Genomic DNA, 25,587 nt, shown 5'->3' on the forward strand with positions numbered 1-25,587 from the left:
CCACCCTTGCAGAGGAAAGAGGTTACTGAAAGTCTAAACTTCAGCAAGAAGTGATCTGTCCATGACAAAGGGAGTGTTGTAAGACTCCCCACATCCAGATCACTATCCCCATGTTCAGTAGCAAAAACAAGGTCTAGAGTGTGCCCCGATACATGCATTGGACCACTAACATATTGAGACAGCCCCATGGCTGTCATGGAAGCCATGAAGTCCTGAGCCGCGCCAGACAAAGTAGTCTCGGCATGAATGTTGAAATCCCCCAGTACTAATAGTCTGGGGGATTTCAACAATATCTCCGAGACCACTTCCGCCAGCTCAGTTAGGGAAGCCGTTGGGCAGCAAGGTGGGCGGTACACCAAAAGGATTCCCAGCCTGTCCCTCTGGCCCAACACAAGGTGCAGACACTCCAGGCCAGTAACTGCATGAACATGGTGCTTGGTGAGTGAGATGGAACTCTTATAGACGACAGCAACCCCACCTCCCCAACCCTCAGATCTACCATGATGCTGAACCAAGTACCCCGGTGGGCAGAGCTGAGAGAGACCAACTCCTTCCTGCTCACCCACCCAGGTCTCGGTTATACATGCCAGATCGGCTGTCTCGTCCACAATCAAATCGTGGACAAGGGAGGTTTTATTATATACCGATCTGGCATTTAAGAGCAGCAACTGGAGATCTGAGAGTTGGCTGACAGGACTACCAACGACCTTGCGGGTGTGGGAAGGACCGGAACAAGGCACAGCCACAACATGTCTGGGCCGCGTTCCCCTTACCTGGCACGTCCTTCTCACAGCGCCATACCTTCCTTTGCCCATCACTACGGCAATTGGGGCCCCCTCAATCTCCCCGCCTGATACATAAAGCTCTCTCCGAAGCACATAATAGAAACTTATATATACAACAATTATATGTATAAACAACCATACATACAAACATATAAACATACACATTCACTCACACATACATTCATATAGCCAACCACCCATTCATCTCAAACCAAATTGATGTAAGGACTCTTTCCTATCAAGCCTGTACTTCCAGAATAAAGTAGTTGTTTCTTATTTTACAGCTTAAAGTCTCTGTCTGACTAATTTGCAGGGAAGGTAGAATCTTAGCAAAGATTCAAACACACACACGTAAGCTCGCTCAATACTCTCCGTTCTGCTACGCAACTCAATAGAATTCCGACAAGAAAGACGTTCTAGGAAGCTTGAAGGTTTCCCTTTCTCTCTACTTTAATCCCTGCAAACCCACCCAAGTTGAGTTTCATCCCAACACTTCTAACCCAATGAATTCAGAGTTTGTATAAGATCTGAACTAGAAACTTCCAGCTTCCATGTATAGCTACTGCACTGCGCCCAACACCATCTTTTGAATCTTTAATACAGGGGGAAATCCCCTCTTTGTCTTTTCTGGTCCTTCTCTGTGTGGAACACATGGTCCCAAAAACCATGGGATTTTAATGTGAGTTTCCCTTTTTGCATCTTCTCCAGTCCACACTTCTTGGTTTACACGATCTGAAGAGGGGCAAGGATGAGAATTGTTTATAAAGTGTTGCCCCACCATCTACAATTTACCAGTCACCACCACTTCAGCAGCAATTGCAAGTACTCTTGGATGAAATAGATTATCTTGACCCGTTCTAGTCTGGGTTCAGGCCTGGTTATGGGACTGAATCGGCCTTGGTCACCCTGATGGATGACCTTTATCAGGAGAAGGACAGGGGGAGTGTGACCCTGTTACTCTTACTTGATCTCTCAGCGACTTTGACCATGGTATCCTTCTGGGCTGACTTGGTGAGATAGGTATCGGAGGCACTGTTTTACAGTGGTTCCAGTCCTATCTCCAAGGTCATTTTCAGAGAATAGCATTAGGTGATTGTCTTTCGGCCCCCTGGCAATTGTGCTGTGGGGTACCACAGGGTACCATCTTGTCCCCCATGCTGTTTAACATCTATATGAAGCCCTTGGGAGCTGTCATCAGGAGCTTTGGGGCAAGGTGTCAGCAGTACGCTGATGATACCCAGTTCAATTTCTCTGTAAACATCTGAATCAGGAGAGGCCGTCCAAGCCCTGGACCTCTGCCTGGACTTGGTGGTGGGCTGGTTGAGGGCCAATAAACTGAGTCTGAATCCTAGCAAGATGGAGGTGCTGTGGGTTGGTGGTTCCCCAGTTCAGGTAATTGGCGAGTTGCCTGCTTTGGATGGGGTTGTACTCCCTCTGAAAGAGCAGGTCTGTAGTCTGGGGGTGCTCCTGGATCCATCTTTGGTGCTAGAGGCCCAGGTGACCTTCGTGGCTAGGAGTTCCTTTCACCAGCTTCGGCTGGTAAGACAGCTGCAGTCATTTCTGGACCAGGATAACCTAACCGCTGTTGTCCATGCACTGGTAACCTCCAGGCTGGATTACTGTAATGCGCTCTATGTGGGGCTGCCCTTGAGGTTGATCTGGAAGCAGCAGCTGGTGCAAAATGTGGTGGCGAGACTGCTCACTGGGGCAGGGTATCACCAACGTGTCACCCCACTGCTGAAAGGACTGCACTGGCTGCCCATTTGCTATCGGGCCAAGTTCAAGGTTCTAGTTTTGGAGTACAAAGCCCTATACAGCTTTGGACCAGGATACCTGAAAGACCATCTTATCCATTATATACCCAGTCGATCACTGTGCTCTGCAGGTGAGGGCCTCCTGCAGATACCATCTTATCAGGAGGTCCGTTCTGCACAACACAGGAAATGGACCTTTACTGTGGCAGCACCTACCCTGTGGAATTCCCTCCTCTTAAATATTAGACAGGTTCCATCTCTGTTATCTTTTCGATGCCTATTTGTCCTCTTTCAACAAGCCTTTTAAGTTGAGACCTTATCCCAGTCTGCATCTGTGCTGGAATTGCTTTTTAATATGTTTGTAAACCTTATATATATATGTTTTTAACCTTTTTTCTTTTTTCTTTTTTAAGATTCTTCAAAGCTTTTAAAAATGTTTTTAAAGATGTTTTGTTTTAATGTATTTTAAAGTTTGTTTTTATGATATTTTGAAGTGTTTTTAGTGCTTTTGTTTGCTGCCCTGGGCTCCTGCTCTGAGGAAGGGCGGGATCTAAATCATGTAATAAATAAATAAATATTTCTACTACAGATGATAAATAAATAGTCATTTTTTGAGTTTCTGATATTATCCAGTAATGGTCAGGGTGATGTGGTAGAGCTATAGAGATATTCGCCTCTCACCAGCATTGCTGCAGCTTACCTAGATGGGGATGGGGATGGGGCAGGGTACTTGCAGGGTCAGGGCTGTACAGATGCACTCATGGAGCTAATCTGGCATTCTGGCCAGTGCATCCACATAGCCCCAACTCTGCCACTGCCCTGCCCTGCCCTGCCCCACCCCAGCTTTGTTCAGGTAAGCTGCAGCAACACCAGTGTCAGGAGGGCAGCTCTGCCTCACCAAACCAACTTCCACTGGCATTTTAGAGATCAAATGAATGTTTACAACAAATGCACAACTTGCCATTTCTAATTCCATCACACAAATCTCCAGTGCAAAATGTTGAATCTCAAATGTGAATCATCCTTATGGAATCTCAAAATGCAAAACTTGTTTGCATTTGTGTCAGGTGTCAAAAACCATTCAGTGCCATCTATCAGATATACTAAAATATTAAGCATGATTCCCTGTCCAATTACTGTTGGAAGTGTGGCAGCAACTCCTATTTGCTTCTCTTCGCATACCTAAGGGGAGATAGAGAGAGGGTCCTCCAGCTGGCTAGGCTGCCTGACCTTACCTGTGTTCCTCTATCTGTCTTCCTTCAGTTGTAAACTGATAATCTCAGGGAGCTGACCTCACTTCCACCCTCTCCTTCCTTCTTCTCCTTGGACCAGCCAAGGGAATGGAGGCATCTTCCTTTTGTCTTTCTTCTCTAGCATGGGGGCAATGACCAAGTTTGGCCATTTCATCTCCAGTTTACACCTAGAACTAGAGCCTTTCCTATGAGGTATGCAATTTCTTTTAATAAAGTAGGCTTTTCTTTTTACTAAGTCTAAAGCCTTAGTGATTCAAAGCAAGGTAAAAGCTTGCTTTCTCTCAGGTAAACCACACTCACTCACTCTGCACAGAAATTCAGAGCAAGTTACACTCAGCTAAACTCTGTTAATTTACCAATACTCTAACAATTATCAAATGCCAACATTAAAAATGAATGCATGTCAATTATAAAATACTGCTAATAAATGCTTACTTTCATACCAAGATAGCTATCAAACACAGTCAACTATAAAAGTAAAACATTAAACATTGAAATCAGTGTCCTCAGATATATTTGTTAAAAAAATCTGTGTATATTTATGCAAATTCAAATATTTAGGTACTGCAGCATCCAAACAGGGCTGGCCCAGCCGGCAGGTGGTGGCAAGAAGTGGTGGCAAGGTGTTGAAGAACAGGTATATATGCCATCACACATGACCTTCTCTGCTCCCATTAAGTTCTGCCCTCAGGTGTGATAGAGGGTGTTGTCCCATCACCTGTCTTGAAGCTACATTAACTTACTGGTTCAGCAGGCATTAAATTTCATATCTTGTCCTTTGTTACAGGCAGCAAAAATCCTTGAACCACCCTTGATTAGACTTCACATCCAAATCCTGTAGTGAGAAACTGAGGGAGCAATTCACTTGAATTCTACAACATTTTGTGAAACCATTGATGTGAAAGTTGGTGCTGTTCTGTCCATGAGCAGGAACAGGCTGCATGGTGGGGGGGCGGGGCCATGATGCCACCCACCTGTCAGATGCATCACTGCCGCTTACTGGATTGGGACAGGGCAGAGTGTTGGTGAATTCTGGTCTGCACTTGAGCCAGAAATGTTAAGTTGAAAATAAATGACTTCTTCAAGGTTCCTATCTTTAAACAGTGCAATGCGTTCCATTCAACTTTTACCTTGTATGCAGGTGAAGTGATTCACAAGTACTGTGTATCTAAAATATTGTTGACAAGTAAGAATTATTGAGTTGCGTGAAAGCAGTTCAGCATATAACAGCCTCAGCATCATTTGTTTCTAAGCATGCACATCTTGACATATATAATCTCTGAAAAGTAGCAAGTTGCAAAAACAGTCCAAATTTTACAATTACTATAAAAATCCTGATCCTTTTTCTTTTTTAAATGTGTTTGTGGATGAATTCTTATGAAGCAGATCTTGTCTAGAATTGCCACAACAACCCACTTGTTTACTTTTCCACAGTACAGTCTCTAAACAGTGTTGACAGGCTCATTTGCATAGTAATATCCTGAAGTCTGTACACAAACAGAAATATTTTGTTCTTCTCTATACAAAATGCAACCCTAATACTTTTAATGATATACATATATATGATTATTTTTACAGGGATCACTAATAAAACTTGGGGGGGGGAACCACCACCTCCACCTCAAGTAATAAACATACACTATGTGTTCAGTCTTAGCACTCTAGTTTAAAGTTTTTCCATTCCCCATTTTCCATTCCTTCCTCTCTCATAACACTAGAACTTGGGGACCTACAATGAAGCTGAATGTTAGACGATTCAGGACAGACAAAAGAAAGTGCTTCTTCACACAGCATGTAGTTAAACGATGGAATTCTCTCCTATGAGAGGCAGTGATGGCCACCAACTTGGATGGCTTTAAAAGAGGTTTAGACAAATTTATAGAGGACAAGGCTATCAGTGGCTACTAGCTGCAGTGGCTAGGTTCTGTCTCCACAGTTAAAGGCAGCATGTCTCTGAATACCAGTTGCTGGAAACTGCAAGAGAAAAGAGTGCTCTTGTGTCCAACTCCAGCTTGCAGGCTTCCCTTAGGCATCTGGTTGACCACTGTGAGAACAGGATGCTGGACTAGATAGTCCATTGGCCAGATCCAGCAAGCTCCTCTTATGCTCCTGTGTTCTGATGGCTGCGGCACACATTTTAGTTTCAATGGCTACACTATATAGAACAGGAGCAGCCAATGTGGTGCCCTCCAGATGTTGCTGGATTCCAACTCGTATCAACCTTGATCATTAGTCTGGTTCATTGGGGCTGATGGGAGCTGCAGTCCAACAACCTCTGGAGGGCCCCATGCTGGCTACCCCAGTATAGACTCCGATGTTCTGATCCAGCTTGAGCCATGCATGCAGAGAGCAGGCTTCTGCTCCTTGAGGAGCCATATGTGCATAGAGGTGGCTCTGCGCACAGTTCCTGACATTACAGCAGGAGTGGGGAACCTCCAGACCAACTCTGTTGGACCAACACCCATCAGTCCCAACCAGCATGGCCAATGGCCAGGGATGATGGGAGTTGGAGTCCATCAGCATCTGGACGAGCACAGGTTTCACATTCCTGCATTGCAGAGGCCCATCCAGAAACCAAAGCTGCACTCGCATGATCTCAGGCACATGACCAGCAACTTACGTAGCACTGCATTTGTGTCCTGTCTTTCTGTCCTGCAAAATGAGACAACCAAGACAGCTAATGGAGCATACATTCTTTAAAAACATAACATAAAAATATCCAAACCTTAAGCAATAATAACAATAACAATAATAATAAATCCTTTATTAAGGGGTGGTGTTGGAAGTGGGGCAAGAGCAACTCCTGTTTGGGTTCTTTTGTTTGTATTCTAGAAGGAAGATAGAGTTAGGGTCCTCCAGCTGGCTAGGCTTGCCTACCTTTACCTGTGATGTTCTCTACCTAACTTCCTTCCATTATAAACTGATATGCTCAGGGAAGCTGACTTGCCCCTCCTTCGTCGTCTTCTTCAACTGTCCAAGAAGAGAGGAGACATCTTTGCCTATGCTGTCTTTCCTGAGCCATGAGGGCATGAGGGAGATAGACGGAGGGTCCTCCAGCTGGCTGGGCTGCCTAACCTTACGTAAGTAGTACTTTCTGTCAGTGCAACAAATTTTCTCCTTGCACCATGGAATATTGTCCCAGTCTCCTCCCCCTGCACACTCCCTAAATCTGTTCTGGGTTTCCCCCCTTCCCCAACACTCTGGAGCAGATTTAGGGGTGGTAAGTCTTCCTTCCATTGTCAATTGATGCTCTCAAGGAGCTGGCCTCACTTCCATCCTTCTCCATCCAGCTGAGGGAAAGGAGACATTTTGTCTTTATATTTATTTTATTTATTAAATTTATATACCGCCCGACTAGCAATAGCTCTCTTTGTTCCTCTCCCCTAACATGGGGTGAATGACCAAGCCTGGCCATCACACGTTCCACTTAATTAGTTAGAATTAATTATGCCTTTCCTATCAGCTATGTATTTCCATAAATAAAGTGCCCTTTCCTTATTTTGCAAAGTCTAAAGTCTCAGTGATTTGAATGCAGAGTAAAAATCTACTCCTTTCAGGTAAATAACACAGCACATTTAATTTAACTCCGCTGCATCTTAGTTAAATTCTCTGCTAATGCATAACATTCCTAAGAGCTATACTGTGTATCTGTGGGAAGGATGCTTGCTCCTACCTACAACAAACCAGGGAAGTGCATGAATCATCCAGTCTTACTCCTCATCCACACCTTACATACGCTTTCCACACTCATTTGTTATAATACACTGATGGGCAGGTGAATACAGGTGGCCATTAACCAAGGGGCAGCTTCCCACAGTGTGTATGGAGCTATTGGGCAAGAGGGGGCCATCGTCCAGTGCACCCCCTTTGCATGCAGAAGGTCGCAGGTGAAATCCCCTTGTTCTTCCCCTGAAAGATAACTAAATAGGTCATGGGGAAGATCTCTCTCTCTCTCTCTCTCTCTCTCTCTCTCTCTCTCTCTCTAAGATGCTTGGAGCTGAATGCTGGCAGAAGCTGAAATGTAACAGGATTCCTGTTTGAAGGAGCACACTTTGTCCTGTATATAATCACATAGAGGCTCTGGCTTTAGGCAAACAAAAATGTTTACATTTGTTGTAGGAAACACATACTGGATAGGAAAGATTCTAGTTCTAGCTAACTGAAGTTGGAGATGGAAAAAGCCTCATGTGGTCTTTCATCTCTGCGGGAGAGAAAGACAAAAGAGAGATGTCTCCTCTCCCAAGGTGGGATGAAGAAGAAGGGAAGACCAGGAAGTGAGTTCAGCGACCATAAATTTACACACCTGAAGGAAGGTCAGCACAGGTTAGGTCAGGAAGATAGTCTAGGAAGCTTGGAACCCTTATCTACTCTTTCCCAGGCAAACTGCCAGCAAGCTGAGTTGCAACCCAACATCTGGAACAGATCCAAGAGGGCTGTTGCCAGTCAGAGTAGGCAAAACTGAGATAGGTGAACCAATAGTCTAACTTAGTATAAGGCAGCTTCTTATGTCTTGCTAATCTGGCCAGTGCTTGCTTTTCCAGTCTCCTTACCATGTGTCACCCAGTACCTCTGGCTGATCAAAGCACATCATCCACTCACACCTCTGCATTTTCACAGAATCATGGAGTTAATGTGGAATGCAACCACAATAGACTATCCATAAAGTATGTTGTTTAAACCTTTCCCCCTCTCCCTTCTCAAAATTTATCACTCTAAGTCAGTGGTGGCTGATACCCATGTTATGTACATTTGTATAGATATTAGCAGAGGTCGGCAACGGTCCAAAATGTGTGTGTGCTAGTGTGTGCGTTTACCTAAGGAAGCAGGCTTTTACCCTGCATTGAGATCACTGAGACTTAAGATTTAGTAAAATAAGAAAAGCTACTTTATCTATAGAAATACATAGTAGAAAAAGAAAGGCATACCTAGTTCTAACTAACTAACTAAGTTGGAGGCACAACACCCAGGTTTGGGAGTTGCCCTCATGGCTCAGGAGAGAGAGAGAGCAGAGACAAAGGTGCCTCCTCTCTCTTGGACAGTCAGAGAAGAGAAGAAGGGAAAGGGTGGAAGGAGGAGGGCAGATAAGCTTCCCTAAGCATATCAGTCTGGATGGAAGGAAGTCAGTCAGAGCATCACAGGTAAAGGTAGTCAAGCCTAGCCATCCGGAGGACCCTAACTCTATCTCCCTTCTGGAACATAAACAAAAGAACAAAACAGGAGTTGCTCTTGCCCCACTCCAACAACCCACTGGGATTGGTAGGGTGGAAGGCAGGGAGGCCAACAGTAGACAGAACCACAGCCAAAGATAAACACATAAGGGAGTAGTTGTCCATGGTGTTATAGACCCCTTAACATTTTTGGGAGCCACACCCTATGTCGGAATTTGCTCTCTATTGAAATGTGTAGCAAAGTTGCGTAGCGCTGCGGAATGGAGAGTATTGAGCGAGCTGTGTGTGTGTGTTTGAATCTTTGCTAAGATTCTACCTTCCCTGCAAATTAGTCAGACAGAGACTTTAAGCTTTAAAATAAGAAACAACTACTTTATTCTGGAAGTACATGCTTGATAGGAAAGAGTTCTATATCTAGCTTAACTGGCTATGCTGGAGCAGCAAGCACTGGTCCCAGTACTCGCCCTCATCCTGGTTGAGAGGAGAGACAAAGAGAAGATGTCTGCTCCCCTCCTGAGAGAAAGAGAACACTGAGAAAGGAAGGAAGGAACTGAGATCAACATTCCTTTGCTTATCAGCCTAGCAGGAAGGGAAGAGACGGCAGGATCAAAGGGATAGGTATAACCTCAACCAGAAAGAGGTATAGCTCTCTAGCTACTCTTATTAACCCCCATGCAGCCTCAACCCACCAAGTTGGAGTTGAAGCTCATACATTCCAACACCCTATGTCTCCAGCATCCTATGAGCCAATCAGCATGAAAGAGGAGTGTGTTGGCCACTGGAAAGAGTCTTCTAACATGCTTCCTTGTTCTTTCCTGCTAATTGGAGCCCATTAGAATGAAAGGAGATTAGTCAGCATCTCAGAAGACAGTTCCATTTCATACTGATTGGCTCCTAGGGACATCAGTTGTGGGGAAGGCATTAACAAGGATCTCATTCTCAACCCAGCAGCAAAAAAATGGGGGGGGGGAGAGAGAGAGAGAGAGAGAGAGAGAGATGGTGTTTCAATTTTTAATGATGTTTTATGTGTGTGTGTCATGCATGGTAAGGTGAAATGCAAATGAATATGCCTAAGAATGTGTGTGTGGTGCAGCCAACACCAGAGGTTAGGATCAGGAATTTCCATGCTTAAGTTTCCTCCTAAAATTCCTAAGCTCTGCCCAAATGCAGTTACTCTGTGTCTTAGCATGGCAACCAAGAAGGAAAACTCAGCAAAGGAAGTTCCTTTCCTTACAGCATGATGATGATGAACTGCCTGAATGAGCTAAAACATCTATCTTTTTCTACAATTCTGGGTATGTATGGAAGGAGGTGGGGGTGACACAAAGAGATAGGAGAAGAGGGTAGAAAAATACCTTACTACCTTCTAGAAGGTGGCCAAGGTCAAAAGGTTACAAATTCCTATGCAAAATGACTGCTTGGCCTGCTCAGAGAGTGTAAATTCCTTCATTTAGCAAGAACAGGCTTTACCTTAACTCAGCAGTAAAAAGTCCTCACAGAAAGAGGGGGGGGACCCTATGCATGCATGAGTTTTAAAGAAGTTTGTGTTTTTCTTTGTTGCTGTAAGGTTTTCTGAATCAGTTTTGCATGCTCCAGTGTGTGTCAAGTTCAAGCAAGCCCTTATTAGTTCAAAGACAAGTTGTGAAGAGTGAGAATTCTATAATTGCAGAAGAAAAGACGGTGAATCCTGATGATACCATCCCATCTACATCATCAAGCAGTTTGGTAGCAGTAGGCGATAAAAGTGTAGACACTGATTTCAGCAAATCAAGCAATATCTCTTACAGTGAGAAAGGACAGTCAAATGGTGACAGTGATAGAGAAGCAGAAAGTATTCAGATCTGGCCAGATTATTCTATAATTTTAGGAGGTTGCATGATCTTAGAAGGGGACGTGGCTGTGACTATGATGAAGGGAACCTGCACTTCTGAATGTGCCACAATACTACTGTAAACAGAGCCAACTAATTCTAGTTTTGTTCCCATCTTCTTCCCTGCTAAGTTCTATTCTACAAAGGAAGCTCTCAGTCTAAGGAGGAGGACACTCAGTCAGTGTCATGCTCGGACTGGTTGTAAGTAAAAAGGCAGGCAGATGGAGGCTGGCTGAAGGCAGACTGAGGTTAGTGAAGCAGCACCCCATTTGCCCAAATGCACCAGCTTCCTCTGAATGGTAGGTGGAATCAGAATCAATGACAAGCTTAAGCACCCCCTTATTGGTCATAAGTAAGAAGGCAGGCAGGTGTGGGTAGATTGAGATTTGTGGAGCAGTGTCCCATTTGTCCTAATGGACCAGCCTCCACTGCTCTAACTATGTCTCACAAATCATGGCATCCACCATCTCACATGCTGGATGCTCCTATTGCATGACTCTATTTATTTCATGTAAAATAAATAGGAAGCTGTGTGAAAACGGGGTCAGGTGGGGTTCAGGGAAAGAGAGAGGAGATGTAGCTGTTGGCATCAAGCAATGGTGCCTTAGGCAGGGGTGTAGTCATCCAGGATCTCAGGAGGTCTTGGACCCCTTACTTTTTTGGGAGCCATGTCCTAGCAGGGTCAGTATGTCTCCAGCATCCTGTGAGCCAATCAGCATGAAACGGGAGTGTGTTGGCCACTGAAAAGAGTCTTCTAACATGCCTACTTGTCATTTCCTGTTGAATGGAGCCAATCAGAATGCAAGAAGGTGAGTCAGTCACTGAGAAGACTCATCTCAGTAGCTAACACACACCCTTTTCATGTTGATTAGATCCTAGGGATATCTGTTGTTGTGGGAGAAGGCATTAACAAGGATAGAGATGCAGAAAGCAGTATTCAAATCTGGCCATATTATTCTGTAATCTTAGAAGGATGAATAATTTTAGAAGGGTCATGGCAGTGAGGGGGTGTGATTGTGACTGTCATGAAAGGACCCTGCACTTCTAAATTTGCCACTACACTACTAGCCTTAAGTGATCCCACTAGAGAAGCATAGGTATGACTTTGCATTCCAAAGATGGCTCATTGACCTACATATATGATTCTTGCTTTTTGGTATGAAAGGTTTTTAATTCAAATTCCACATGAGAGTATGCAATTAGGCAGAGAGGACTGTACCTTTCAGTCTATGATTGCTTGCTGATTAGCATCTAGGCCAAGTTTAAGGTTCTTATACTAATTCACAAAGCCATAAATAACTTGAGTCCAAAATACCTTCAGGACCGCTGCTTCTGTCAGTGATAGAGATCTTCTGATGGGGCACTTCTGGTGGTCCCCCATGCTCCTGAGGTTCAGTTGACCTTTACCAGGGACTGGGCCATTAGTGTGGCAGACTGTGCCCTCTGGAACCCCTCATCCCTGCTTTTTAAAGATGTCTTTTAAAAACTGTATTGCTCAGACAGGCATTTGGAATTTGACATTTTTTACCAACCAATTTTTCTTGACATCTTACTGATGTTTTTTCTTGGAGTGTTGGGATACAACTCAATTTGCTGGGGAGTTTGCATGGGGAAGGATAGATAGAGAGGGGAACCTCCTTACTTCCTAGACTGACTTTCTGACCTAATCTGAGCTGACCTTCCTTCAGGTGCGAGACTGATACTCTTAGGGTTTTTGACCTCACTTCCTGGCTCTTCCCTTCCTCTTCGTCCCACCTTCAGAGAGGAGACATCTTTCCTTTGTCTCTGTCCTGCAGAGATGAAGGACCAAGCAGGGCTCTTTGCATCACCAACTTAGTTAGCTAGAACTAGAACTCTTTTTTGTCCACGTATGTGCTTTGAATAACACACCAAGCTTTCTTTTTTTCCATAGCAAACGTTTCTGTGCAATTGGTGTTGGAAGTGGGGCAAGAGCAACTCCTATTGTGTTCTTTTGTTTGTGCTCCAGAGGGAAGATAGAGCTAGGGTCCTTCAGATGGATAGGCTTGTTTACCTTTACCTGTGATGCTCTGACTGACTTCCTTCTGTCATTAGATTGTGACGCCTTTAGGGAAGCTTACCTGCTCCTCCTCCTTCCACCCTTTCCACTCCTTTGTTCTCTGACTGTCCGAGAGGAGACATTCCTTTGTCTCTGCACTCTCCAAGCACGGGGCTAACTCCTACACCTGGGTGTTATGCCTCCAACTTAGTTAGTTAGAACTAGGGTTGCTTTTCTATCTACTATGTATTTCTCTAAATAAAGTAGCTTTTCTTATTTTACTAAGTCTCAAGTCTCAGTGATGCTGATGCAGGGTAAAAGCCTGCTTTCTTAGGCAAACGCATGCACACGCTGGCACATTCGCATTTCAACATCTGCTGTTACTCTGCTGCTGTTGTGTTGCTTTAAACGAAATTAAGTACACAAATTACACACAGTGCAACAATTGAAACCACAGGGAAGGCATTCAACATATTCCCCCTTCCAAGCGGTGTGCTTACTCTGCTAAGTTAATTCTACAATTTTTATCAATGTTGTTATGGCCATATCATGTTTTTATGCTATACACCTCCTTGCTACATTTCCTGTGAAAGTGTGGCATATAAAAAGCTAAAACAGACCTTCCATATTCTGAGACAGCATACCTGTGTTAGATACCAACAGCAGACAAGAGCTGTTCCTCTGCAGAAACTGAAGCCGTGATACACATTTTCCAAATGGTACAGAGATATTCTGCTCTGACATTTTTTCCTCATAAAGATTACTCTTGGGAGTAAGAGAATTATGTTGCAATTACCTCTCTGGAAAAGGCCATAGGATGCCTCTTAAATGCCCACTTCCAGATTATCCCAATGTCTTTTTGCCATTCCAGTCCAACAGGACCTTTTTTACATGGCACAGGAGAAAAACACAGTGTGCTAGTGCTGGTGGTTGCTTCTCTGTCAAAGCCTAGATTGAGGCTTGGTCCCTGAAATAGTTTATCTCCAGGTCTTGCACACCCAATCCTACAAACCAATATCAAATAAATTTGCTTATGAGCCCTCCTCCAACTTCCACTCTTAAGCATAGTTTTACTTGAAAGTTGACCTGTCGAACTTATTTCCAGCCTAAGGCCAGTTTAGGGGTTTCTACTTTTTATGGATGTTGGTTCTGTGTCTTTATCGGCCACATGAGATGCCAAAATTCATCAGATGCTGTTTTTCCAGACATGGGTGGCTGGAAATGGAACCCCTGTTGATTTCTGCCTGTTGTGCCGCTGTTATGAGCACAGTTCTTCTGCCCATAAAAGTGTAGCAGCCCTGCAGCCACTTCAATTGCATTCATTTGAAAGAATATAATTTTAAATCCAAATCATCCACCTTGCATTACAGTCCTTTTGGGTTTACCATCTTTGTTTCCGTGAGTTCAGGAGAGAAGAGGGTGGCTTTGTCGGTGCTCATATCTCCCATGCAGCCATAACTCAATTTAAGCCTAAGTACCTGTAACTGACTCTGAGAATCACATGGAAAGGAGGAGGGGAACCTTTTCGGTTCGCCCAGTGGGATTTTTTCCATTTAAACAACGAATTGTCCGATTCCCCGCCAAATCACAAACACTTTGTGACATTCTCCTGCCAGATTTCAGAAGTGCTTTTAGTGATAGATTGCTTTGTTTTTTAACCGGAGCCTTCAGAAATATGCATGGAAGAGAAGACTCTAATTGAAAGAAAATGCAGATCTCTAGGGGCTGCACCAAATGTATCAGCGATCATTGCAAGCCAAGTTTTTATTTCACTCAGGTTGCAATCCTATAGCACACTTGCCTGGGAGTAAACCCCACTGAACTCAATTTACCTCTGATTGGACACGCAAAAGATTACTCTCGTCAGTGTGCTGTACTGCGAGAATTAGGGCTGCAATTCTGTGCGCATTTATATGCGAGGCAGCGCCACTGAATTGAATGGGATTTCCTTCTGAGCCAAACTTGGGCTGCTTGTTTCCAAAACCTTAAGAAAGCCTTTTTGGTTCTCTTAAAATAAGGCGCGATCTGGGAATCTTCTTTATTAAGTGCCTGACGTTTGCACGCAGTAATCATAATGAATTAGACTTCCCCCCCCCCCGCAGCTCCCAAAACGTTACACTGAATCCCTGGGATCAGTGCTGAAAGCGGATAGAATGTTTTGCCCGGAATTTGCTGGTATTCTTTTCCTATCAGTCTCTGCCCATTGTCCCTAGTCGACCTGATCAGAGAGTGATAAGTATAAATAAGTGTACTTATTTGTTTACCTCTCCATCCATCCCACCTTTCCTGCATCTGATGATGTGAGTCTTGGCACACATAAGCTGATGCCACAATCAGTCTGTTTGCCCTTATGGTGGACCCATGACTCTTCCTTGTTTCCTGGGGGGGGGGGGAAGAGAGCAAGAGAGCGGGCGGATGTTTAATGAAGGAGCGCGCAAAAAAGATTGACGCGCAAAGGAAGACCTGCGCAAAAGCTTCGGTGGGCGCCTGGGAGAGTCAGACAGCGTTTATTCTAAGCTCCTTCCCCTACTGCACAAGCAGCCAGCACACTGCCTGCCCCCCCCAAAGTAGTCAAGTAAATAGTCCCACACTACACCATTAGGAGGGCTTTTGAGTGTGAGAGAGAGACAGTAGTGACCAGTACGGAGTCCCTGCACCAGTACAGACTCCCAGCCATTTTGTGCTGGCACCCACAGTACTTTTACCAAAATATGAGCAGTGTGGCACCTTGTTTTTTTTACTGAAAAAGCTCTGACTAGTAGTATACGGTTATGAAGATTTGAAAGGAACTAGTATTTATCTTCATTTTTATTTCTTTTGACCTTTTCTCGTCTATTCCTTTTTTAGAAACGACCTGGCTCCTTATTAAATCCCATATGCTCAACTGCACAGAAACGTAGTTGACACTGCACTTTTTTTTTTACACTGCACCAAATGTGTCTAGCAGCACGTTAGAATAAACCTTGGATCCAGGACTGCGTTGAGAAATCCATTCAGCTCCACTGGGGCGCAGCGGAGAGCAACGCGCCCTTAAGTCTAAGGAGGACAGGGAGGCTCATTTGGAGCACATTGAGGTGAAAGGAAATCCCGTCGTTCTTTACAAGGCCGGACTTCTTTTCACATTTTCACAGCTCCGGCAAGGGGCAGGGTGGAAAACCTGAAACGCTGGATAAATTGGCCGCACGCGATTTCTCTCCTCGGAAATCCCACAAAGGCGCTTGCTCATGCCCGAGTAGTAACGAATATAATAAGGCGATGGTGCTATCTGTAGCGTTTGTATTTGAGGTTGCAGGGCCAGGATATAAAGGACTGGACCCAGTGACCTACCCTCGTTGCGTCTTTACAAGCAGAACTCAGGTGAGGGGAGGCGGGCCCAGGCTCTGTCGTGGAGCCTTCTCTCCGAAAACAAACAGTTAAACTAGCGCTCAAGGGCTGATAGCAAGCTCGCTGGAATGAACGTGCAAAGATTTGGAGGGTAAAAGGGAACCCTTTTGTTCGGCTGAGCTTTTAAGGCTGCGATTTTTAACAGCTTTCCTTGAAATTACATTTGAGTCCTGCTTCCCAAGTAAAAGTGCCGTAGAGATAAAAGTATCTAGGGATTCCCGATGGGATTATTTCAGTCTCATTCTCTGCTATAGTTTAGTAAATATTACTAGTCCTGTTAAGGACGGGGTGGAGGAAATAAGGAGAAATAAAAAATGAATACTTATTTATATGTGTGTGTGTGTGCGTGCGTGCGTGTTGATAAACAGCTCCTATATTTGATAGGAGTTCACTTTATTTGTCTCCATGTTTTATTCAGAGGAAAGCAGAAACGCAGAGATGAGCATCGATAAATCAGGGAGTTGTGTGAAAGTAAGTAACGCGTGCACAAATTGCGCGCTCTCTCTCTCTCTCTACACACACACACACACACACACACACACACACACACACACACACATTCAACATATTCGATTTGTATATGTCCGATTGAAGCGTAATGTATGTCCGCAATGTAGAACAGAGCTGTGCATCTGTCTCAACGAAGGAAGACATACCAGAGCATGTGCTGCTTAAATTACACCGGGCGCAATCCAGCTCAAATGAAGCCCTTTAAAAAATACAACATCTTTGGTTGGTGGAAGTTATATTTCCCACTGAAACTAACTGGGGCTTTAAGAGCACTTTGGCATCGCATCCCAACCACGAACGCGATCCAGCCCCAAATAAGCAAAGCTAGATCGCATGGTTTCCACCGGAGGAGCCAAGTATGTGCTGAACTACCCCACTGAAATCAATGGGAGTTTTTAAAAGGGCTTCGCTTTCTCCAGATGCTAGGGCTCAATAGATTCCAAAAATCCAAAGGCGCCTGTCTGCATAATTTTGGGGCTCCTCTTTTGTTCTGCACAGGAGGGGGGAGAGAGAAAACAGTTGTTAATGAAAAAAGCATTTATTGTGCGTGCCTGTGTGTATGTACATAAATAAATAAATAAATATCTCCTGGGCATTACAGAAAACAGTACAGTCATCACACCACTATACACCTGAAGAAGCTTCATCATCATACCGATTTTTCTTTTTTAAAGGAAGAAGAAAAGGGGAAAGCAAGATAAACCAACTGATTGTTGTCAAACTCACGTTTCCCACTTAAGCGCCTGCCTCTCAAGACCATGGAAAGACTTTGTCGAGTTTTTGCCGGGTAAGGGCCAGAGAGAGAAAGAGACGGAGAGAGAGATGAAACGTTTGGAGCCCGCAGAAAAGCAGAAGGATCCCCAGACACTGACAGAGATGCCCCCAATTTCTCTTCCCTGCCTCCCCCACTCCACCTTTTGAGAGAGAGAGAGAGAGAGAGAGAGAGAGAGAGAGAGGGATTGGTTTTGGCAATCTCTATTCACCAGGTACCTTTAATTTCAACCCACTCCATAATAGAGAGGGGAAAGAGCTGCTTTATATGACACTCCTCCTCCACAGCTCTGGAGCATTTTTTTTTAAAAAGCCAGCTTAATATTTACACAGTCTGTATAGCTTCTCCCCCCTGTATTCAGCGAGGCCGGCCAAGAGTCCCTCGTCAGTTTCATCGCTATACAACAGGAGAGAGAAAACCGCGCGGCCCTTTGGCCTAAAACAGCCCTCTTATGGGGCAAGGCCGAGGTCTTTCTCCTCTTTGGCCGAGGAGGAGGGAGAGATGGGCAAGTCCTCCTCGTCTTCGGCGCACTTGGCGACGGCGGAGAGCGAGGCACACTTGCAGCTGTGGGCGGCCGGGCCGCCGGGCCGGTGAGAGCCGCTCTTCCCTTCCTTCTTGTGTTTGACTCGACGGTTCTGGAACCAGATCTTCACCTGCTTCTCGGAGAGGTTCAGGTAGGTGGCGATCTCGATGCGCCTCAGCCGCGAAAGGTACATGTTGGAGGCGAACTCGCGCTCCAGCTCCAGGAGCTGCGTGCTGGTGAAGGCTGTGCGCATTCGCTTGCTGCTGGGCAGCTGGCCGGACGTGCTGTCTAGAGGGGGGACGGGGCGAGGGCGAAGGAGAAAAGCGCAAAGTCAAGACGACGGGCTCGGATCCAAACCTTTTCAGACCGAATCCCACCACCCCCACGCCCCCCTCACCCGCAGCAACTCCAGAAGGAGAGTTCTCAAACACAGCTTCCCAGGCGACGCCCTGGCAGGCTGAAATGGGTTCTGGATCAAACAACTTAGATAAAATTCGAGGGAATTGGCGAGAAAGGGGGTGGGTGGTTAGGTGGAGGAAAAGACGGCCCGGCCAATTTGTAATGGAGCAAGGGGAATGTATTTCTGATGTATTTTTACAAGACCTTCCGGGTGTTTCCCCCACTATATAGGCATGCCACTCTTGACACCCCATCAGGCAGACTGAGCCTAAACAGTTGCTGGGAAACGTTCCTAGTAAGAACGTTTAGTAGGCGCACTTTGCTTGCACGCAGCTCCAGTTCATCAGCTCCAGAGCAGGCCCATAGAAATCAGATGAAGTGAGATTGTAGCCCAGTGGCCTGGAGCTCAGAACCACCATGGGACATTAATTACAGTCGCGGGGTAGGACAGAGATAAGCACAGTCGGGAGATCTCCGGCACTGAATAAGCCTACTTGGAAGAGATCCAGTTCGATTACAAATTGACAGTTGCAACTGCACTCTACAGGACTGGCTTCCAAAGATTCTCGGTCCAGTGAATATCAACCTCGCTCAATCCCTCTGACACCCAGAATTTAACTGCGCTTCCCAGCCTGCGGATGTCAAATTACGTTGTTGCGCTTAACTTAGTTCGGGATCGCGCCTATGGACATTCGGGCAGGTCCCCGATCTGTCCCTCTCCTCATTGACACCCCGACCCTTAGCTTGATTACTCGGAAGTAAGTTCTGTTGAAACCAAAGGACCCTCCTTCCAAGTCAGATGTGAAGGCTATGCTTCCCCAGAAACATACCCCACCTCATTTCAATGAGACTTGCCGAAGTGCGCGTGGATCGCGCATGGCATCGCCCTGGAAAACCTCTCAGGTGAGCATCGACCCCACATGCACTTGGTTTCCCCGGATCGTGCCCACCGGCCCCTCCCGTCCCGCGGCCCAGACGACTCACCGACCGAGATGCAGTGGAAGTGCCGGGGGTCGGGCAGGGGATAGGCGCTCTGGTAGAGAGTGGGCGCGTGGCCGGCTGCGGCGGAGCCTCCAGGGGCTTGCCTGGCGGCCAGGGGCGAAGGGCAGTACTGGGCGCCGAAGGGCGGGAAGGAAGCCTTGAGGAGCGGCAAGGCGGGCGGTGGCGGCGGCGGGTGTAGCTGAGAGGCGGCGGCCACGCAGAGCGGACACACGCAGAGCAGGCCGGCCTTACGCGCCGCCGACGTGGCTCCGGGGGCCGCGGGACAGGCGCCTCCGGAAGCGGCCGAAAGCCCGTGCAGCGGGTGCGAGGGGTGTACGGCATAAGGGAAAAGCGGCGGAGGCGGCGGGCTGCCGGGCGAGGTGGCCCCCTTCTTGTCGCCGCCGCCTTCGCGCAGCACCAGCGAGTCCACCAGGAAGGAGCGCGGCATGACTCCGCCCCGTCCAGCCTTGCCTTCTGCGCCTCGGCTCCTCCGCTCTTCCGCCGGGCCGCCTCTTCGCAGGGCGCTGACCAGCGCCAGTGGTGCTGAAAGGGTCGCGCGGCCCGCTTTAAATAGCTCCTTTGGGGGCCATGTGATGATGGCTGCGCCGGGAGCGGCCCGGGCCCTCGTCAATAGGCTTTTTGTGCCGCGCCTTGGCACCGCCGCTGCACGCTCCCTCATTATGCCCCTTGTTCGCCAAAGGGACTGCACAATGTCCCCCATTCTTGTCAACCCCACCCACGCTTCTCGGGCTGTCTTTCCTAGCCCCCCTCCTCTCCTCCCCCCTTTCCGTCCCCCCACGGCCAATCCCTGGGCTTCTTCTACAGCCTCCGAGGCCTCTGGTCTTCCCCCTGTTGCGCTCTTCTGGTCCTTTGGCCGGATCGGTCCGTTTCCTCCCGTGTGCCTGTTTGCTACTTCAGTCCCCCCCCCCGCCTCCCCCAGTCTTCTTAGGCGGTTCTGGCTTTTTGGCAAGCCTCTGCCTGGTGTAGACGTCCCGTAGCCCACATCCTTCCCACAGAGGGTCGCAACAGTGCACCTGAAACTTAGATGTATGTAGGCATCCTTGACTCTGGAACCAAGTTCATTCCCGTCGGATTCTTACTCCGAAGTAGAAATCAACAAGTGCTGAGGGAGAAATTAACAGGGTTTCATTCCCCGAATAATGCTACATGCCCCAAGGTGAAAAGCTGTAGGGTTTGCGCCCAAGAAAGCCTGCGGTCCTAAAACGCACATAGCAGAGTTACCGGCGTGTGAGTTTCACCCGCAGCAGTTAACGATCTGCTTAGGACCAAAGCGCATTTACTTGGAAAAGTAAGTGCCTTTGAATCGCAGGATTGGTTCCATCGTTTAGGATGGAAGGATGCAAAGAATGTTTATTTGGATTGACCCTGTTGATTTCGGACAAATGCTTAAGATTTTATTTGTAGAGAAGGAATATTGATTTCTATTTTCAAGCAACATTTAGATCCAAAACACATTTACTTTGAAATAAACCCAGTATAATGCTAGACCTTTTACCCAAATAATTTGTGTTTTGTTTGCCCACTTTGGTTTCCCCTTCCCTTTTTAATCATCTGCAAGATCAACCCCACCTCCCTACTCCAACGTATTATATATTTGAAATGCTTGTGCGTGAACACCACGTATTATTTTTAATTTTTTTTACACATAGTATACCCTTCTGGTAGTCAATAAACAAAATGCACTGGAAGCCAGCAAAAACCCATCCTCTGCGTGTGGGGGAGGGAGGGGATCGAATCTGCCTTAGATTCACGTGATGAAGTGGGCTAGACATTTTAGTAAGAAACTGATTGCAGCCTAGGATCACACCCTGAATTTCAGTTCCTTGCTTGGAAGGGCTGACATTGACGTCTGTCTGTCGAACTAAATGCTCTGGGGATGCGTGGAATTGCCCTGGAAACGTCCTCAGGATTCTCTTTGGACAAAGGCATATGAGTAACTCTTTCCAACCAAAGGCACAAAATCCCGTCTTATGCATTATTACTCAGTAGTAAGTTCCAATTATTCTAGTAAGTTATTCGCAGAGAGTGCAGAGGATGAGGAGGATTAACATGACTCCAGCACGCATCAATACACGAGTCTCCTTTTTTCATGTGCCCAAAGAACTCTACCATCTGAAACAGATCATGGAGAAGACAACAGAAGGAGGGTAGGGCAAACTTAGCAAAAGGGCAAATGCAGTTACAGGTCCATAAAACTCAATTACACTAGGGAATGACAAATGAGGCTGCTATCTTAAACACCCATACTCAAGTTTGCCAAACTCAATGCAATGAATTTACTTCCAAGTAGACATTAATGCAGTGAGATTGACTACTAAATAGGCATGCATAAGAATGCACGGTGGGAGGTTAGTCGAAGGCCTTTTGCAGACTTACACATTTAGGAATAAGACTGGTGATGATACTCAACAACATAATGCACTATTCATCAACAACAATCATAACAATTGCAGAGTGTCATCAGTGGAGGTGGTGTTTTACACATCAAAAAAATGGCATTAAAAAACCTACCTACCCTGAGGAACTTGCAAACTCAATTTTGACTGAGGAAAAGCCAACTCAGAGGGACTTACTTTTGAGAAAACTGGTTTAGTAGGAATGGGTGGCAATGTTACTTGGAAGCCAATGCCATTGAGCTCGATAAAGTATTTACCAGTGAAAAGGGGGGGGGAGCTAACAAACTCTACCGACATGCTTGAGCAATCCAGCAGCAATGAAGGTATGGGCCCCTTTTCCGTATATTTTGGAACACGCTATTCCGTTCTGTACGATTCAAATGTCCGGGGCAAAGGAGCCCTACTTGTTTCTTGCAGCTGTGGAGATATGTATGTAAGGTCGCTGGGAAAAGAAACTTGAGGAAAGGAGGTAGCAACAGACCCTCTGAGTCCATTTTTTCTCATCTCTAAGCCAAGGGAAATGGCGGGCAAAGTGATTCTTGGGATTCATATTCTTTTACCTAGTAGGCTTTTACACCGTTAACAGATCCAGGCTGTAACCCTATACCCACTTACCTGGAAGTAAGTCCCACTGAACTCAATAGGACTTCCTTCTGAGAAGACATGTATAAGATTGCGTGGTCAAGGGTAGTTTTAACCATTAGCATTGCTTCCCCGTCTCCCTCTCGCTCACTCCTAAACGACAGCCAGCGCCACAAAGAGATCTTTTTTTAAACGTGCACCTGAGAGACAGGAATGTTTTGAGATCTTACGGGATCTGAAATAAACCTGTAACAGAGCTTACACCAGACAGAAATCTATGAGAGGAAAACTCTTATTGAGGAGTTTACGTGGGATTTAGAAGCATATATGTTCTGGACGGCAGTAAGTGCTTCACAGGTGTGTAACTGAGCGTCCAACCGGTTGGTACAGTCCTGACTTCAACGGGTTGTAAATTGGACCCTGCACACTTGTGATTCCTGCCACCCAGGAAGCAGGATCCAAAGCGCAGATGCTTTGGAAATTTCAACAGGTTCTTAGAATCCTCAACTTGCCATGAACCGTAGACAAGTAAAGGATACTGCTGTTCGCTTGGTCGTTAATGTTCCAAGAACACAGTCACCGAAATGAGCCACTGAGATCAGAGGGATTTGCTTCCAAGCAAACGTGTCTCCAGTGGAAGTGCATATCAATATTCGTCTGTCTGTCTGTCTGTCTGTCTGTCTCTGTCTCTCTCACTCACTCACACACACACACACACTCTCTTCAGAAGATCTGGGGGTGAAATAAAATCTCTGGAGCTGTTGCTTTCCTTTCCTTGCTGAATCGGATTAAGAGTGGTGTGAAGAAGAAAATTGCATTTATATGGCCAACCAGCAACTGCGATTCACTTTGATTCTTCTTAATCATTTTTTTAAAAAAACAATCAAATGCAGGAAAATTAAACTGAATTGACTAGCTGTATCTTGAGCGAGACTGAGACTGATCCAGCCAACTGGAACGGGTCCATTATTTTAAACGGAAACAGGAAAGGGAATTTATGTTGAGGAAAAATGGGGCTTACTGTGTGAGAGAGAGAGCAGGTAGAAATTAATTCTGTATTTATATCAAGCATATATCTGGAGCTTTCGTGCATGCATACATTCATATCTGCAGGTGTACATATACCACATATCCTGAGAAATAAATGGACTGTTGAATCAGAGCCATGCAGTTTAAGGGGCCTCTCCTATGGCCACTTATTCCCAGCCAAACCATTTTGACTACTCCTCAGGAGCAAAGGTTGTTCTGCTGGGAGAAGAAAATGTTCTTTGTACTTTCCGGAATTACCTAATCTTCAATATATGAAATATATATATTTACACACATACGCGCGCACACACATTTGGGAAACCAACTTCATACCAGGATCTGAAGCACATTTCCTTGGAAATAAGCCCTCAGAAATCATATGAGACTTTACTTCCAAAGAGGTACATTTGGGATGCAACAGTTATAGTCCTTTTCTCCATGCCTATTAAAGCAGGCAGAGCTGTGTCAACAAATGTATGAACGTCAAATTAATGCTTATCTAGAGGTAAGCCCCACTGATATTCAAGGGGGTTTTCTTCCAAGTTCTATGTGCTTAGGATCAGGGTGTTGTAACCCCAGGCCATCCCAATGCATGATCATTGGCTGGGGATGGAATTTTGCTCTTGCTACTGTTGGTAGTTTAGCTTGTGAGTTGATATTTAAGCCAGAAAGCGGTTGAATTTGAGGAGGGTAGGAATTCTCTCTAGCAAATGGCTATTCATGAAGGGGGGTGTCCCAAGACATTTCTATATTCTCAAGACTGAACCCCCAATTTATTAGCTTCAGGGAGGTAAAGGGTTAACAACCCCTGAATGGACATCAAGCCCAAAGCTACTGGGAAAGAATATGAAAGGGGGGGGGGAAATAACCAGTTCTCCCACCCACCCACCCACCTCTCTCTCTCTCTCTCTCTCTCTCTCTCTCTGTGCAGCCGCTGGACCTTATTGAATGTCATTGAAGAAAGTTTTGAATGCCAGATAAAGAGAAGCGAATTAAACTGTGTGACAGCGGAGGATAAGCAAACACAAAGGGAACTCTGTCACACTTTGGGCAAAATCCATGGGCTTTTTACCAAGCCTCTTCGCTATGATTGAATTAAGTAATAGGAAAACATTTTCTTTCAGTTTAGAGCCATTAGACAAAAACTTCAAAGCCAAGAACACTTTTTAATGTGCAGCCCTCAACAATGGAAATCTCTGGTTTGTGGCGAAATGTTGAAAATGCTTTTCTTGTGCAAAATCCCAGCCTGGAAGAAGGCATTGCCACAAAACAAGACTCTCCTTCTCCAGCTTTGCTTCTGGGGCAGCTGAAAGTGAAGGGAGGCTCTTGAAATCCAGGCTTGCAATGGCCCTTTTCCAGAAAATGGGGTGTGGGGATGTTTTTCTTTAAAAGTCTATAGATTTGGGATGGAAAGTTACAATGGGACCATTGGAGTGTCCTGATCCACAGGCAGCAAGGGGAAGCAACTTAGTAAGACCACAATTTATTACACTACCTATGCAACCTCAACCTTGCTAGGCATTTCTGAGAGTTCAGACGTGTCCCTGTCCTCCAAAGTGGGCTTAAAGCAGGTCTGCACAAGTTGTGATAATGGCCTCCCAGGTGCTTGACAGCCCACCAACCCCCAAAAAACAAAAGCAGGAGGTTTATTAATCCCTCAAGAACTAGTAAATGGGTGGCACTGCCTGGCAGTAATGCAGTTAGGTAATGTTAGACTCCAGACTTAATGGTCTTATAGTCATCACCATCCCTTTTCGAATAGGCATGTGTATTACTGTTCTTACTTCTGGTGGCAGCTGGTGGCTCCCTGTCAGTGTGGTAGTGGAATCGGCTCAGGGTTTTAGCTCCTTTAGTACCTTGAACAGCTCCTTGAAAATTCAGACTAAAACCTGGAGCAGATTCCACTGCTCCACTGGCATGGAGCCACCAACCACCATTGCTTACTGTGCATTGGGAGCCCCCCTGCTCACTCTACCCAGTAGATATCCAGGGTAACCTAGATAACCAGGATAACCCAGATATCCACTCCCAAGGCCTGCCCTGATGGCACTTCTGGTGGCTGATGCACTGCATTCACTCTCCTAAAGTATAGCATTATCAGGGCCAGGCCAGAATGTTTTGCTGCCTGAGGCTGAGTCACAAG

The 25,587-nt window shown here is 45.8% G+C and overlaps 1 protein-coding gene across 1 annotated transcript; it reads right to left on the bottom strand.

The window, feature by feature from the left end:
• Positions 1 to 17,266: 17,266 nt before the first annotated feature.
• GSX1 (GS homeobox 1) lies at positions 17,267 to 19,940 on the bottom strand. Its single transcript, XM_061629574.1, has 2 exons — positions 19,420 to 19,940; positions 17,267 to 18,324 (listed from the first exon to the last, which is right to left on the bottom strand). The coding sequence occupies exons 1-2, from the start codon at positions 19,862 to 19,864 to the stop codon at positions 17,963 to 17,965; spliced, it is 807 nt and encodes a 268-aa protein (XP_061485558.1). The 5' UTR covers positions 19,865 to 19,940; the 3' UTR covers positions 17,267 to 17,962.
• Between the last annotated feature and the right edge of the window lie 5,647 nt (positions 19,941 to 25,587).

The sequence above is a fragment of the Rhineura floridana genome, chromosome 5 (assembly GCF_030035675.1).
Source record: "Rhineura floridana isolate rRhiFlo1 chromosome 5, rRhiFlo1.hap2, whole genome shotgun sequence".
In the NCBI taxonomy this organism is placed as follows: Eukaryota; Metazoa; Chordata; class Lepidosauria; order Squamata; family Rhineuridae; genus Rhineura; species Rhineura floridana.

Bases quoted from the DNA above. Each gene is read 5' to 3' on its own strand.
- GSX1 (XM_061629574.1), bottom strand. From the start codon at position 19,864: ATGCCGCGCTCCTTCCTGGTGGACTCGCTGGTGCTGCGCGAAGGCGGC. The intron at 18,325-19,419 runs GTGAGTCGTCTG...TCCCCCCTCTAG, and splicing joins CTTCCACTGCATCTCGGTCG to ACAGCACGTCCGGCCAGCTG.